General features: G+C 43.4%; 1 protein-coding gene across 4 annotated transcripts in view; it reads right to left on the reverse strand.

Annotated features, from left to right (window-relative positions):
• The window catches only part of C8H19orf44 (chromosome 8 C19orf44 homolog), a 151,149-nt gene that overhangs the window by 25,474 nt on the left and 111,726 nt on the right, over positions 1–13,949 (reverse strand). For all 4 annotated transcript variants that reach the window (XM_029614218.1, XM_029614216.1, XM_029614217.1 and 1 more), the window contains exons 7-8: positions 11,195–11,708; positions 10,158–10,253 (exon numbers count right to left, since the gene is read on the reverse strand). In XM_029614218.1, the coding sequence (XP_029470078.1) occupies positions 10,158–10,253; positions 11,195–11,708 (610 nt within the window). The remainder of the gene's footprint in view (positions 1–10,157; positions 10,254–11,194; positions 11,709–13,949) is intronic.

Genomic DNA, 13,949 nt, shown 5'->3' on the forward strand with positions numbered 1-13,949 from the left:
TGGTGTGAATGCTCTAGCTTACACTTTTGAATTTCCTACCACTGTGACCCTGACGTCAGAGGAAGGGGCCTGACGTGCCTATAAGATCGGTGCTTGCCGCTGCCGCGTGCGCCAAAGGGGCGCGCGGCTTTGTCCAGCTTCGTCCGGATAAGTGCGGATGAGTGTTAATTATATATTCGATCCAGTATCCGATTGCTGCGGGTTATAATGTTGAATGTTAGTTTTAAATACTGAACCACCTCGTGCAAAAGATTGTTTTAATATATTTACTGGTTAGTATAAAAGAGTTTTCAGGTAAGGAGAACCTGTGAAAGATTTCCTAAATCTTAAAATGCCTCATAAAAGGAAAGCTAAGGTCAAGGTATATCCAGCTGAACCAATTTCCTTAGCTCAACAGCGACTCATACCTGAATACGCGGTTCCGGTTATACAGGGGGAGACACCCATTGGTGGAGCTATGGGAGGAACACAGCTATCACCCGGGGAAATATCATTAAGTCCCCTTATACCTCGCCAGTTGCTAACAACTTCCCCTTCAAATCTTTCCCTAGTTGATGGTGGAAATGGAGGTATTCCCACCACAGTACACTATCCAGCTGGAAATATAGGGGTAGAAATGGAGTTAGTCAGAACCTCCACTCTGGAACATAGTTTGAATGTAGCCCAGGATGGGAGTATCCTTATAGGAGGCAACCCAACTGGAGTAGGTAGTGAAGAACTCAAACAAGGTACTGAAGAAGTGAAGGGAAATCTGGCTAGGACTGAACAACATGCAACTGTGTCTTTAGAATCGTTAGCGGATTTAGTTAAAAGACTAGCAAATAGCATTTAGGAGCAGTCTTTAATTCTTCAAAATGTCTCTAAGAAATTAGATTTTGTTACTCAAGATCACCAGAAAATCCTCACAGAGCAATTTATGCATATACAAACCCTGGGAGAAGAAGTTAAGGGGCTAAAAGAACTAACCTCAGTATTTTCCCGAGAAAAATTAGTAACATCTAGAAAGATGGAATACCTTGAAAATTCTATTAAACATTTGAATGTTCGGATAGCCCTACCTCCGTGGGCCCCCGCTCCGGCCACGGGGAAGCTCCATACTTACCTCCTCCTGCTTCTGCTTCACATCGCGACGATCAGGATTACTCGCCGCTCGCCGCCGCAGGAAGCCTCAAGTCCGGCCCTCCTCAACACCAAGCAGACAGACGACGCCCCTGTCGCGCTGGTGACGTCAGCTATACGCGACCGCGCCAAATTTAAAAAAGCCGGCTCGACTGCAGACGCCCTCTTTACCGCCGACCGCACAACGAAAGCAGGTCCCCGGAGCAGATAGGCGCTGGGAGAGAGGCCCGCGCAGCCGGCGCTTGAGCCCATCGGGGTAAGGCCATTAACTCTCGCCCTACCTCCTTGGGCCCCCGCTCCGGCCACAGGGAAGCTCCATACTTACCTCCTCCTGCTTCTGCTTCACATCGCGACGATCAGGATTACTTGCCGCTCGCCGCCCACTGCCGCAGGAAGCCTCAAGTCCGGCCCTCCTCAACACCAAGCAGACCGACGACGCCCCTGTCGCGCTGGTGACGTCAGCTATACGCGACCGCGCCAAATTTAAAAAAGCCGGCTCGACTGCAGACGCCCTCTTTACCGTCGACCGCACAACGAAAGCAGGTCCCCGGAGCAGATAGGCGCTGGGAGAGAGGCCCGCGCAGCCGGCGCTTGAGCCCATCGGGGTAAGGCCATTAACTCTCGCCCTACCTCCGTGGGCCCCCGCTCCGGCCACGGGGAAGCTCCATACTTACCTCCTCCTGCTTCACATCGCGACGATCAGGATTACTCGCTGCTCGCCGCCCACCGCCGCAGGAAGCCTCAAGTCCGGCCCTCCTCAACACCAAGCAGACCGACGACGCCCCTGTCGCGCTGGTGACGTCAGCTATACGCGACCGCGCCAAATTTAAAAAAGCCGGCTCGACTGCAGACGCCCTCTTTACCGCCGACCGCACAACAAAAGCAGGTCCCCGGAGCAGATAGGCGCTGGGAGAGAGGCCCGCGCAGCCGGCGCTTGAGCCCATCGGGGTAAGGCCATTAACTCTCGCCCTACCTCCGTGGGCCCCCGCTCCGGCCACGGGGTAGCTCCATACTTACCTCCTCCTGCTTCTGCTTCACATCGCGACGATCAGGATTACTCGCCGCTCGCCGCCCACCGCCGCAGGAAGCCTCAAGTCAGGCCCTCCTCTACCAATCACCCTCAACCAATCACGGAGAAGCACACAGGGATATAAACCCGGTCATCCTAGGCGCCGCGCGCCAAGCGTCGCGCGCCGAAGGAGAGCGACAAAGGGGCCCGCCCCTTTGTGCGCCCCTTCGTGCAGCCCCTGAGAGCCACGGAGCGCTCCTTTCTACTTACAACTTCCAACCAACATTGAGAGCTGGTTAAAACCTTCTATTACAACGAGACTCCCGAGCGCCCCAGAATCAGGACCGCTTACACCCTCCAGGTCAGCCCTGGGAACGTTCACATCTATACCTTTAAAACACATTCTTCGCACTCAAATCAGGACAACTCATCCGGAGAAAAACAACAGCACATGTGCCTTCATCAAAGTACAGAGTACATCACTCATCAATCGTCAGCAATTCAATCTTATCATATCCCAGCAACCATCCCCACAGTCTACTGCAATGCCTCTCAGAAACTCTTTCATCCTGCATCCAACAAAATCCTGCATCCACACATCTACCTTACCATCATCCATTCTTTTACCATCCACACAGCAACCACTCATCTAATCGTCTCCTAACAGCCACCCATCTTTCATCCAACAAGCTACCAGACCTCTGTAATCTCAACCACATCTCCAGATTCCAAGAAAGGATTCAACTCAACACACCAGCACCTCAACATGCACCTTTCACCTATACCCACTATCCATTACACCCCCAAACTCAAACCCAATAAACCCAGGATTCTAGGCATACGACAACAGAGATTGATTCCAATCATGATCTCCCCCATTTCTCAAACGCTAGGATTAACACTATTCACACTCACACTATTCAACGCCCAATCGATCTCAAAAAAACTCCACCTCCTCAATGACCACCTGACAGACAACAACCCCGATATATGCGCCATCACTGAAACATGGCTGAAACCCACAGACACAGTACTATTAAACCAGCTACCCAACCATCTTTATGACATTCATTCAATCCCTAGAATCAAAAAAAGGGGTGGAGGGATCCTTCTAGCCACAAAAAAGGGCCTAGGGCTCTCACTCCAATTATCTACCACAATAAACAATACTGAAATCGCCTTTTTCAATTCGGATCATCTACAAATAGCTTTAGTCTACTCACCACCTGGAACTTTAGACACAGACCCTTCAACACTAATTGAATTCACAACAAAACATTGCAAACAGGACAAACCAGCTATTTTGATGGGAGACTTTAACTTACATGTAAACAGCACACCTCTAACCCATAACTGTGATATCCTTCTCTCAGCACTCAACCACCTAGGCTTCAATCAGATAGTTAAAGATCCCACGCACAAAGCGGGACATACCCTCGACCTGATCTTTCTCAACTATGGCATAACACCAACCAAGAACCCTAATTGCGTCCCAGTCCCATGGTCGGACCATCACGTCATCTCTGCAGAACTTCAAATTAAAGACCAGCCTCGTCCCATATTTCCAGCAACCACTATACGTTACAGGAAACCCTGCCCCATAGACAATCTTAGTAATATTCTTTCCAAAGAACTTGACCGACTGGATTTAGCAGACGCTTCCACAGCTATCATCTCCTGGCTCAACATTACAAATGAGATCGCAGATCTCACATGTCCTTCTATCATCAAATCCTTAAAACCACCCCAAGCAAAAAGACAACCGTGGTACACTCCAACACTCAAAACCCTCAAACAAGAACTTCGGAAAAAAGAAAACAGTTGGCGCAAGTCTCCTTCCACCACCACAACGCTAAACTATAAATCCCATCTCAACACATACAGATTAGCCATCCTAAAGGCCAAAAAAAGACTTCTTTGCAAAAAAAATCCACAACTTTGCACTGGACTCAAAAGCTCTATTCTCATTTGTATCTTCCTTAACAAAACCCACTCCACCTATCATTCCAGATGAACAAGCAGCCAACAAAGCTGAGGAACTAGCAATCTACTTTGATAAAAAGATCACCAACCTCCTTAAGCCAATCTCCAACCAACAAACAACAGTACCACAGCTGACAACCTCAGCACATTACAAAGAATACAGCTTATCATCGTTCGAAACTCCTTCATCATTGGAAATCGAACTTATTCTCAAGAAGCTCAAACCATCTTCCCATCCTCTGGATACCATACCCTCCAATCTTCTCCTATCGACTCCTAACACCATCTCTAAATCAATAGCAGACATCATCAACTGCTCCTTAACCCAAGGAAAGGTCCCAGATCAACTCAAAATAGCCATTCTAAAACCTTTACTAAAAAAACCAAACCTTTCAACGGATGACCCTGCAAATTTCCGCCCTATCGCTAACCTTCCCCTGATCTCAAGAGTGATGGAAAGATTCGTCAACAAGCAATTGTCGGAATACCTGGAGGATAACAATATTCTCTCCCCTTTCCAGTTCGGCTTCAGGAAATCACAAAACACTGAAGCACTTCTAACATCGTTATCTGACACCATCCTTCTTAATCTCGAAAAAAAACAACCATACCTCCTTGCTCTTCTTGACCTATCCGCCGCATTCGATACAGTCAACCATTCCATCCTACTCGAACGGCTATCCGATATAGGAATTCAAGGAGAAGCGCATAACTGGTTCCAATCGTTCCTGGAGAACAGATTCTACAAAGTAAAAATCAATAATGAAGAATCGCATCCTATCAAATCAACTCGAGGAGTACCTCAAGGATCATCTCTCTCCCCTACGCTTTTTAATATTTACCTGCTTCCACTCTGCCACTTACTCTCTAACCTCAAGCTAAAACATTATATTTTCGCAGATGACATCCAGATCCTCATGCCCATCACAGAATCACTGCAAAAAACTTGGGCACATTGGAACAACTGCTTACAAGCTATCGACACTCTGCTATCCAGATTGAACCTCATACTCAATCCAAACAAAACAGAAATCCTCATCATCTCACCTGACGAAAACCATACCCTTACCAACTCCCAAAGCGCTACACAATTCTCAAAACTAACTATTAACCATTCCACCTCCGTCAGAGACCTGGGGGTGCGTCTCGACAACAAATTCAACCTTAAATCCTTCATTACCAACACAACTAAAGAATGCTATTTCAAACTCCAAGTGCTAAAAAATCTTAAACCTCTTCTTCACTTCAGTGACTTCCGGCTAGTAGTCCAGTCCATAATTCTGTCTAAGCTGGACTACTGCAACTCTCTACTGCTAGACTTTCCAGCCTTATCCACAAGACCTTTACAGATGGTGCAGAATGCCGCAGCGAGACTACTCACTAACACAAATAAAAGAGCCCACATAACACCTATTCTTCACAGCCTTCATTGGCTTCCTATAAAAGCTAGAATCACCTACAAGACATTATCAATGATCCACAAGGATATCATGGGCATTGCCCACCTAAATCTAAACTCACAACTCCGCCCTCACACTTCACAAAGACCCATCAGGTACAACTACAAAGGTTCCTTATATGCTCCCCCGATCAAAACCAAACGAACAAAACGAGCACTCTCCACAGCCGGGCCCACCCTCTGGAACTCATTACCGCCGGATCTTCGCCAAGAGACTTGTCATCCAACTTTTAAGAAAAACCTAAAAACGTGGCTTTTCAGGCAAGCCTACACAGAATCACAAGATCACTCCGACACCGGTCAAAGAGAAAAATAGTCCAACATCAGATCCTCGATCAGCCATACTCCCCTCAAGATCTAACCACGTCAGATCTGAACTACACACCTGTTTAAGACTCCTTCTCTGATTCATCAGTCTCCTTTTACTCATGCATAACTCCGACTTTGCACAGCAACAAGGTCTATGTACCCACATATCACAATTTAGACTACCCCTCTAATTATTCAAGATATATACTCATGCCTTAAACATCCTTTGTATTTATCCACGTCCTGTTGACGAGTTATTATTATTATTATAGTCTATGTAATATTTAATTTGTATTATTTATTTATTTTTATATGATATGTTATATGATACTCATATGTTAAGAAACGCTGTTTAATGTAACGCCTTTATTGCGACAGTTTTGTTCTTTGTAAACCGACCTGATTCGATACTTGTATTGAGAATGTCGGTATATAAAAATCCGAAATAAATAAATAAATAAAATTAAAGAGCAGCAAATAATTATTACTCTTAAAAAATATTTGGTGGAAAATTTAAAGATTCCATCAGAAAATATTCCGGAAATTAAGAAATCAGTTCAATTACCATATAAACAAAATGTTAATGAAAAAGAATCGTCAGGGAACACCATAGACTTTCAAAATCTAAAACGGTTTTTAGAAGAATCACATGCTGAAATAGAAGCCCGGATTACATTATTAGTAACGTTTCAATCTACTCAAGATATGAATCTGGTAATGAAGGCTTATTTCAAAAACATGGGTAATTTCTTTATGGGTGGTAAGGTAAGGATTTTTCCAGACCTGGCCAGAAATACCCAAATGCGCCAAAAGGCATTTTTACTTTTAAAGCCTGAAACTTTAGTGGTGGGGGCTACAATGATTATTAAATATTCACGTAAATGCGTTCTAAAACATCAAGGGACAACGTATATTTTCTTTGAGGTTTCCCAATTAAAAGATTTCTTGAATGCAAAAACTAGGTCTCAGAAGTAAGAAATAGAGGTAATTTTGAATTTATACTGGAACATATACAGCCAATAATATTACCATTAAGAAATAGTTTCCATATAAGATTCCTCTAGTCAACTGATTACAATCTTTTTGCAAGTTACCCCTATGATGGTTTAGCAAATGGTTTCATATATGGGTAGAAAAGATTAACTTAAAAATTATTGATGATTTATGACTGTCATGATTGTTATTATGATTGCCATTACTGTTTTGACCTATCCAATGTATGTATACCATGCTATGGTATTTCATTTATAAAGTTATTGTTTTTTCTTTGTAAAAGAGTGGAAAACGCAATAAAGAATAAATAATAATTAAAATAAATAAATAAATAAAAAATAAACTCCAATCTGGACACACCGAATGGACGGGAGGTCATAAATGTTTAACCCCCTTGAGAAATCGAACAATGTCAGGGTGTGCTGCAAGCGAACCACCGGCAAACTTTCCCCGCAAGGCTCCCAAGGCTGCTACCTGGACCCGAAGAGAATTGAACGCCAAACCCTTCTTGAGCCTCTGTTGCAGAAAATCCAGTACCATAGAGACCTCGACCGTTAAAGGATCGCAAGAGCTCTGATGACACCAGGTTCAAAGAGCCTCCATACCCTCACATAGGCCAGGGAAGTGGACGGACGTCTTGCCTGCAATAGAGTGGAAATAACTTGTTCAGAATAACCACTCAATCGTAAACATCACCTCTCAAAAGCCAAGCCGCGAGAGAGAAGCGATCCTGCCGATCTGAAAAGATGGGACCTTGACGAAGTAGATGCGGTAGATGAGCCAGCTGCAAAGGACCCTCTAGGGCCAAGCGAATCAGATCCGCGAACCATGGACGGCGTGGCCACTCTGGAGCCACCAGCACCACCCTTCCGAGGTGGAGGTCTATGCGATGGAGAAGCCGACCGATGAGAGGCCAGGGGGGAAGGCATACAACAGAATCCCCGTTGGCTAGGGGCACACCAGAGCATCGAGACCGACTGAGCCTTGTTCTTTTCGATGGCTAAAGAAGCGTTCTGACTTCGCATTCTCCCGCATTGCCATCAGATCCAACTGTGGGACCCCCCCATCTGGCACAAATGCGGTTCCATGCTTCAGGAGACAGTTCCCACTCTCCCGGGTCGAGTTGTCACCTGTTGAGAAAATCCACCTGCATGTTGTCCACATCTGCGACGCGGAAATTCCCCCAAGATGATGCTCCGCCCAAGTGAACAGAAGACGTGCTTTGAGCGCCACCGCAGGACTTCTCGTCTTGTCCTGTCGGTTGATGTAGGCCACCGTCATCGCATTGTCGGAGAATACTCGAACCATGCGTCCCTGAATCCAGGGTAGAAACGCTTGTAGGGCAAGACGTACCGCTCTTGTCTTGAGACGATTGATGGACCACAAGCACTCTGTTGGAGACCAAAACCCTTGGGCGGATCTGGTGTCGCACACAGCTCCCCAACCTGACAGACTCGCATCGGTGGAGATTATCAGCCAATTCGGTGGGTTCAAATCCACCCCCTTCTCCAGATTGTCGCGTGAAAGCCACCATGACAGACTGGCTCTGGACTCTGGAAGTAGAGACAAGGGTAGGTGGAACTGCTCAGACACCGGACTCCACTGTGACAGCAGCGCACGCTGTAGTGGACGTAAGTGGGCGATCACCCACGGAACCAAGTCTAAGGTGGACGCCATGGATCCCAGCACTTGCAGATGATGCCACACAGTGGGTGTTTGTCTGAGAAGAAGCGCCTGTATCTGGCTCTGCAACCTGGCTACCCAGTCCGACACCAGAAAGACTCTGCCTCGCAAGGTATTGAAATGGGCTCCCAAATAGGTCAGCTCTTGGGTGGGTTCCAGGTGACTCTTCTGAAGATTGATGACCCATCCGAGCGATCTCAAGGTGAACATCACCATGCGAACCGATCTTTTGCAGTCCTCCCTGGTCTTGGCACGAATCAGCCAGTCGTCCAGGTATGGATGGACCAGGATCCCCTGCTTGCGAAGGAAGGCTGCTACTACCACCATGACTTTGGTGAAAGTTCGAGGAAGTCTCACTCAGTTTTACTTTTTTTTTTTTTTTTTTTTTTTTAAACTTTACTGAGTCCTGTAGTCGAAGGAGCAGCTTTGGGGGAGCAGCCACGGAGGTGAGTAACCAGGAGCCCCTGGTCTTCAGACTCCAAGTGGTGACGAACGGCTTCGACTGAGGGATGGCCCACGAAGGTGCCTAACACCTCAGGAAGCAATCCTGAAGAAAAAACCCGGAGAAAAAAATCTAACTAACTAAACTGAAAAATTAACTAAGACTGCAGGTGCCTCTCTTCCAGCTGCTGGAGTCAGAGAAATCCTGAGGGACTGCAGGTGGCACTCTCGTTATGTAGCAGTGCCCAAAGTTCTAATTGTTCTGACTCCACCTGCGGGTAGGGATACACAACTCACTTCTCTGGACTGATCCTTGTATGTATAGGGAACGGTATCTCTCTGCCTCCAGCTAGTGCAGACATATCTGACTGATGCAGTATTTGGCGAGCTCCTGGTTCTCCTTCCTTTGGAGATTCTAGTAGATCGCGAGGGGCTCCAAGCCACTTGGGGGCTGAAAGTCACTTAGGGCTATGGCTTATTGATTTCTTCTCCTTTTTATGGTCCCCCCAGCCTGCTCCATATATTATAGACTCTGATCCTGTTCCCTCCCTATCTAAGGGGACCTTGCATTGAGCAGGCTAGCAGATCAAGTTAAGTCTTTTCTGCAAATGCATAGCAAGCAGTAATGCTGACCCACCAGCAATTACAAAATTCATTTCTGAGGCAGTTTGTCTCTGAAATTCTTTAAGTTGCTGCCCTGTAGTTTTCTGACCCAGATAAATAATTATACTAATTATTATTATTAGTAGTAGTAGTAGTAGTAGTAGTAATGTGCAATGAAGACTGGCCTACATTAACTATGATGTCTCAATCAACCAAAAACTGCTCCCAGAGGCTCAGAGGATGACTGTGAAGGAAGGAAGCATTTTTTGTTTTTAATTCAAACATCAAGACTTAATAGTAACAATTTAAAGTGAAATGATATGAGTATTACTGCTGGCACAGTGTTTGTTTCAACTATTCCCTATTATTCATGTATTAGATAATTGTCTAATAAAAGCACCAAGCCACATACACTTTGGTGTCTCCTTTAGCCACTAAATTCTAAAATAAATCTCTCTAGGTTAAGTACAGCATTGCCATTCTAAACGTCTTGGTTCTTTACTATACCAATACTTTTTTTTTGCATAAAATATAGTGTGAGAGGTTGTTTGTTTTTACCTTCAACAGCTTCTGGACTGATGACATGAGTAGCAATGGGAACAGGATTGATGTAAGCTGCTCCCAGATGTTGACCAAGGGTGGCTGTACTATCCACTGTTCCGAACAAAGCAAGAGTGAGAAATATTTCTTTAACATATGTGCTTAAAAAAAAGTGATTTTCATTTTTAAGGCATCTCCTCTATCTAGCACTTGTTTGACCTTATAGAATTTGCAGAAATGTTTCCCTGGAATTAGTTTGTTTCCAGAAATGACCCTGGCAGGCAAATGAAACAATTATAAGTACGTGTGTGTTATGCTGCATCCACTATCTCACAATCTAATCTAAATAAGGCACCCAACCTAATTACAACTTAGATTGTAAGCCCTCTGGGGATAGGGAAATACCTACAGTACCTGAATGTAATCCACTTTGAAGCACTGTAAAAAGTGTGAAAAGCGGAATATAAATCTAAATAAATAAAAATTAGACTAAGTCTTACCCAGTTAGCACTTCTCCATGTTTGACTTAAATTAGACTGGAAGCACTACTGAGCAAGGTCTGTCTCATGTTTTTGTACAGCACTGCGTATGTTGAGTAGCGCTATAGAAGTGATATATAGTAGTACTGGGGGTTAGCATTTAAAGCAGGAGCACTCCAATGCATTAATGTGAGCTCTGCATGTCTTAACATAAATTGATTTCCCTAATGCATCATTAAGGGGTCAGAACTGTGGTCCTCAAAAGCATGAAGCACTGCTAAGCTAATTACTTTACTTGTTGTTGCTCTGAAGAGGTCTGTGACTTAATAGAAATGCTGATAATTCTGACATATTTAGCATCTAGAATCATAATAGACATTTGTATATTTTATAATCCGGTTTCCACAAAATCCTGTCCTTGTATTGGGAAAAAAACACATCTGATGATTCAGAGTTTTATCCAATTCTATATCTATGGGAAAAATCTGGACTAGATTGGACTTGTGTGGTGCATTAAATCTCCTCGGATGGCTGATTAGGCTGAAATGTTTTCTGTTTTGGAAAATTCACACTTACTGTTGGACCAGCAATAGGTGAATCCAGGATCCATTGTCTGTACCGCCATCTCTTTAACTGTTATTTTTCTCACATCCTCAGCCCAACGTACACCAGGCTGCAAGGACAGGGCTGCCCCTTTGGAAGCCAACGAAGATTCTCTCTGCTTCCTGGCCTTGCCAGCAGAACTCACTATTGTTTCATTTGCATGAGAGCTCCTATTTTCAGTGTTCTTGGACTCAGTCACAATGGATGATTTTTCAAAATCCTCTGAATAATTGGAATGAACACCATCGGTAGTGGAAGAATCAAGTCTGGAAGACTGATCCTTTACAATGGATACTGATGAATCTCCATTTAATTGTTCTGATATTTCCATTTCTTCATCTGTCTCACTCGGGCTTTCATTGGCAATAGTAATGCTTTTGCCTTTTAACAAAGTTAGATTTTTAAATAGTTCGGGGACTTTCTTTTCAACCTCTGAAACTGGCTTTAGTTCCTCACTTGCCATTGTAGCCCATGCAACGTTTTCTGTCTGTAATATTAAAACAATTACATGTCACTTTTTGAAAGTTGACATATCCATGAAATGTTAGGAGGTTCTGTATTCACATGCTGCATCCTGGCATTTTAATTGCTGAATCACTAAAAATTCTTGAGCACCAGTCCAGCATAATCAAAATTTTTCTACACTGCTACCAGCCCTTTTGGAGAAACAAGATACTTAGGTTCCATCTTCATCTGTTTCTGGTCATATTATATTTGTTCTGGTAAAGAACTAGGGTGTTACCAACTTAGTGTAAATTGTAGTGAAGCTCAAGCTGTGATTTTCCTGCTCAAAAGAGTGGAGTAGGTTATGGGTTGAGAATTATATGACTATAGTATCAGGGAGAGCGAAGTCCAAATTGAAAGATCTAATTTCACAGACATATAGTTGAGATGTTAAGAGTATAATTTTAAAATGTATACTATTCAACCAGGGACAGGCTTGGAACCCAAGCATCTTATTTCTAGATCTTGACTTTCAGCAGAGACTCAAGCTGGCTGGGGAGCAGCAGCAGAAATAGGATGGATACAAGTTTGTTTTGGTAATTATGACTTTATTTGGGTGTAAGTTGCTAACGTTATGCACCTGCAAAATTCTAGATTGTTTCAGAGGTGCCTAAAGATGCTATAGGAAAATAGAATCAAGGGCTAGCAATCACAAACTAGTTCTGCTCTTTCACTGACTTTAGAAATGTTTTTCTTATCTTGTGCCATTGTAAAGGAGCATGTTAGACCTTCCTTAAAAGACCGGGACCAGGCATGTAGCCTGGTCCACTTTAAGGCAGTCCACTAGGGAATCCTGTTTGCAGGATTGCCCCTGGGGAGAAGGCAGGTCCCAGGAAGGATAGTGGGCCCCACGTGCAAGAAGTAGGAACTTTGCTAAACCTACTTTTCTGAATCTACTGCATTTTTGTTTCCAATTTTGCCTGTAAATAAGTCTGTAGAAGAATATCTGGAGTTCAGTCTATTCCATCCTCTGGCAACCCACTCCTGCTGTTATATATGGTGACAAAAGTGGGATGTTCTGCTCTAAGCGGCTGCACAATCAGGGACCCACACCAGCAGCAGAAAACAGCAAATGTTTTGGTGGGGCCTGACTGCAGCAACAGTTATTAAGTAAAGCAGAACTAGAAAAAGACAGCTTAACTATTCATATTGATCTATGCACATGTCAAACTATAAACATTCCATTTTTCAAAACATACCTTTTTTATTTTTTCCTTTTATCTCAGTATTCTTGTTTTACTGATATATGTATCTAAACAATTTTTACTACTCAATTGTTCTCAATATATCCCCACATTTCTAAACTCTAAAATACCCCTAATTCACCATTCATCCCTCACCACATTCACACCTAGCATAAAACACTTATACCTGTTGTACAACCATTTTCCTTATTATAACTACATACCACCACAATATATGAATGTGCTATATCATTATAACCATTAATTATACATCCACTTTGTTGCATAGGCTGACTTATACGTAACTTCAAAAAATATAGTCCTTTTCACTTTTGACAATGGATCCTCTTCACTGCAACAAATGCTTGCATTTTTCCTTAATTTCACTTTTTTTTTTCTTTCTTTCTTTGTTAAGCTTGAGTAGCCTCACAATGTTATGCTCTTATGAATGGCCCGTCTTCTTTAAGGCAGACCCAACGGTGACAGAGTACTTTTGGCTAAGTAAAACATTTGTTTGTTTCCAAGAGAGTGAGTTTGAAAGCACGCTGATGTCACCGTTGGGTCTGCCTTAAAGAAGACAGGCCATTCATAAGAGCATAACATTGTGAGGCTACTCAAGCTTAACAAAGAAAGAAAAAAAAGTGAAATTAAGGAAAAATGCAAGCATTTGTTGCAGTGAAGAGGATCCAGTGTCAAAAGTGAAAAGGACTATATTTTTTGAAGTGGATGTATAATTAATGGATGTATAATTAATGGTTATAATGATATAGCACATATAATGATATAGCACATATAATGATATAGCACATTCATATATTTTGGTGGTATGTGGTTATAATAAGGAAAATGGTTGTACAACAGGTATAAGTGTTTTATGCTAGGTGTGAATGTGGTGAGTGTAGGAGAGGGATGAATGGTGAATTAGGGGTATTTTAGAGTTTAGAAATGTGGGGATATATTGAGAACAATTGAGTAGTAAAAATGTAGATACATGTATCAGTAAAACAAGAATACTGAGTAAAAAATAAAAGGGAAAAATA

This window comes from Rhinatrema bivittatum, chromosome 8 (assembly GCF_901001135.1).
Source record: "Rhinatrema bivittatum chromosome 8, aRhiBiv1.1, whole genome shotgun sequence".
NCBI classification, from domain to species: domain Eukaryota; kingdom Metazoa; phylum Chordata; class Amphibia; order Gymnophiona; family Rhinatrematidae; genus Rhinatrema; species Rhinatrema bivittatum.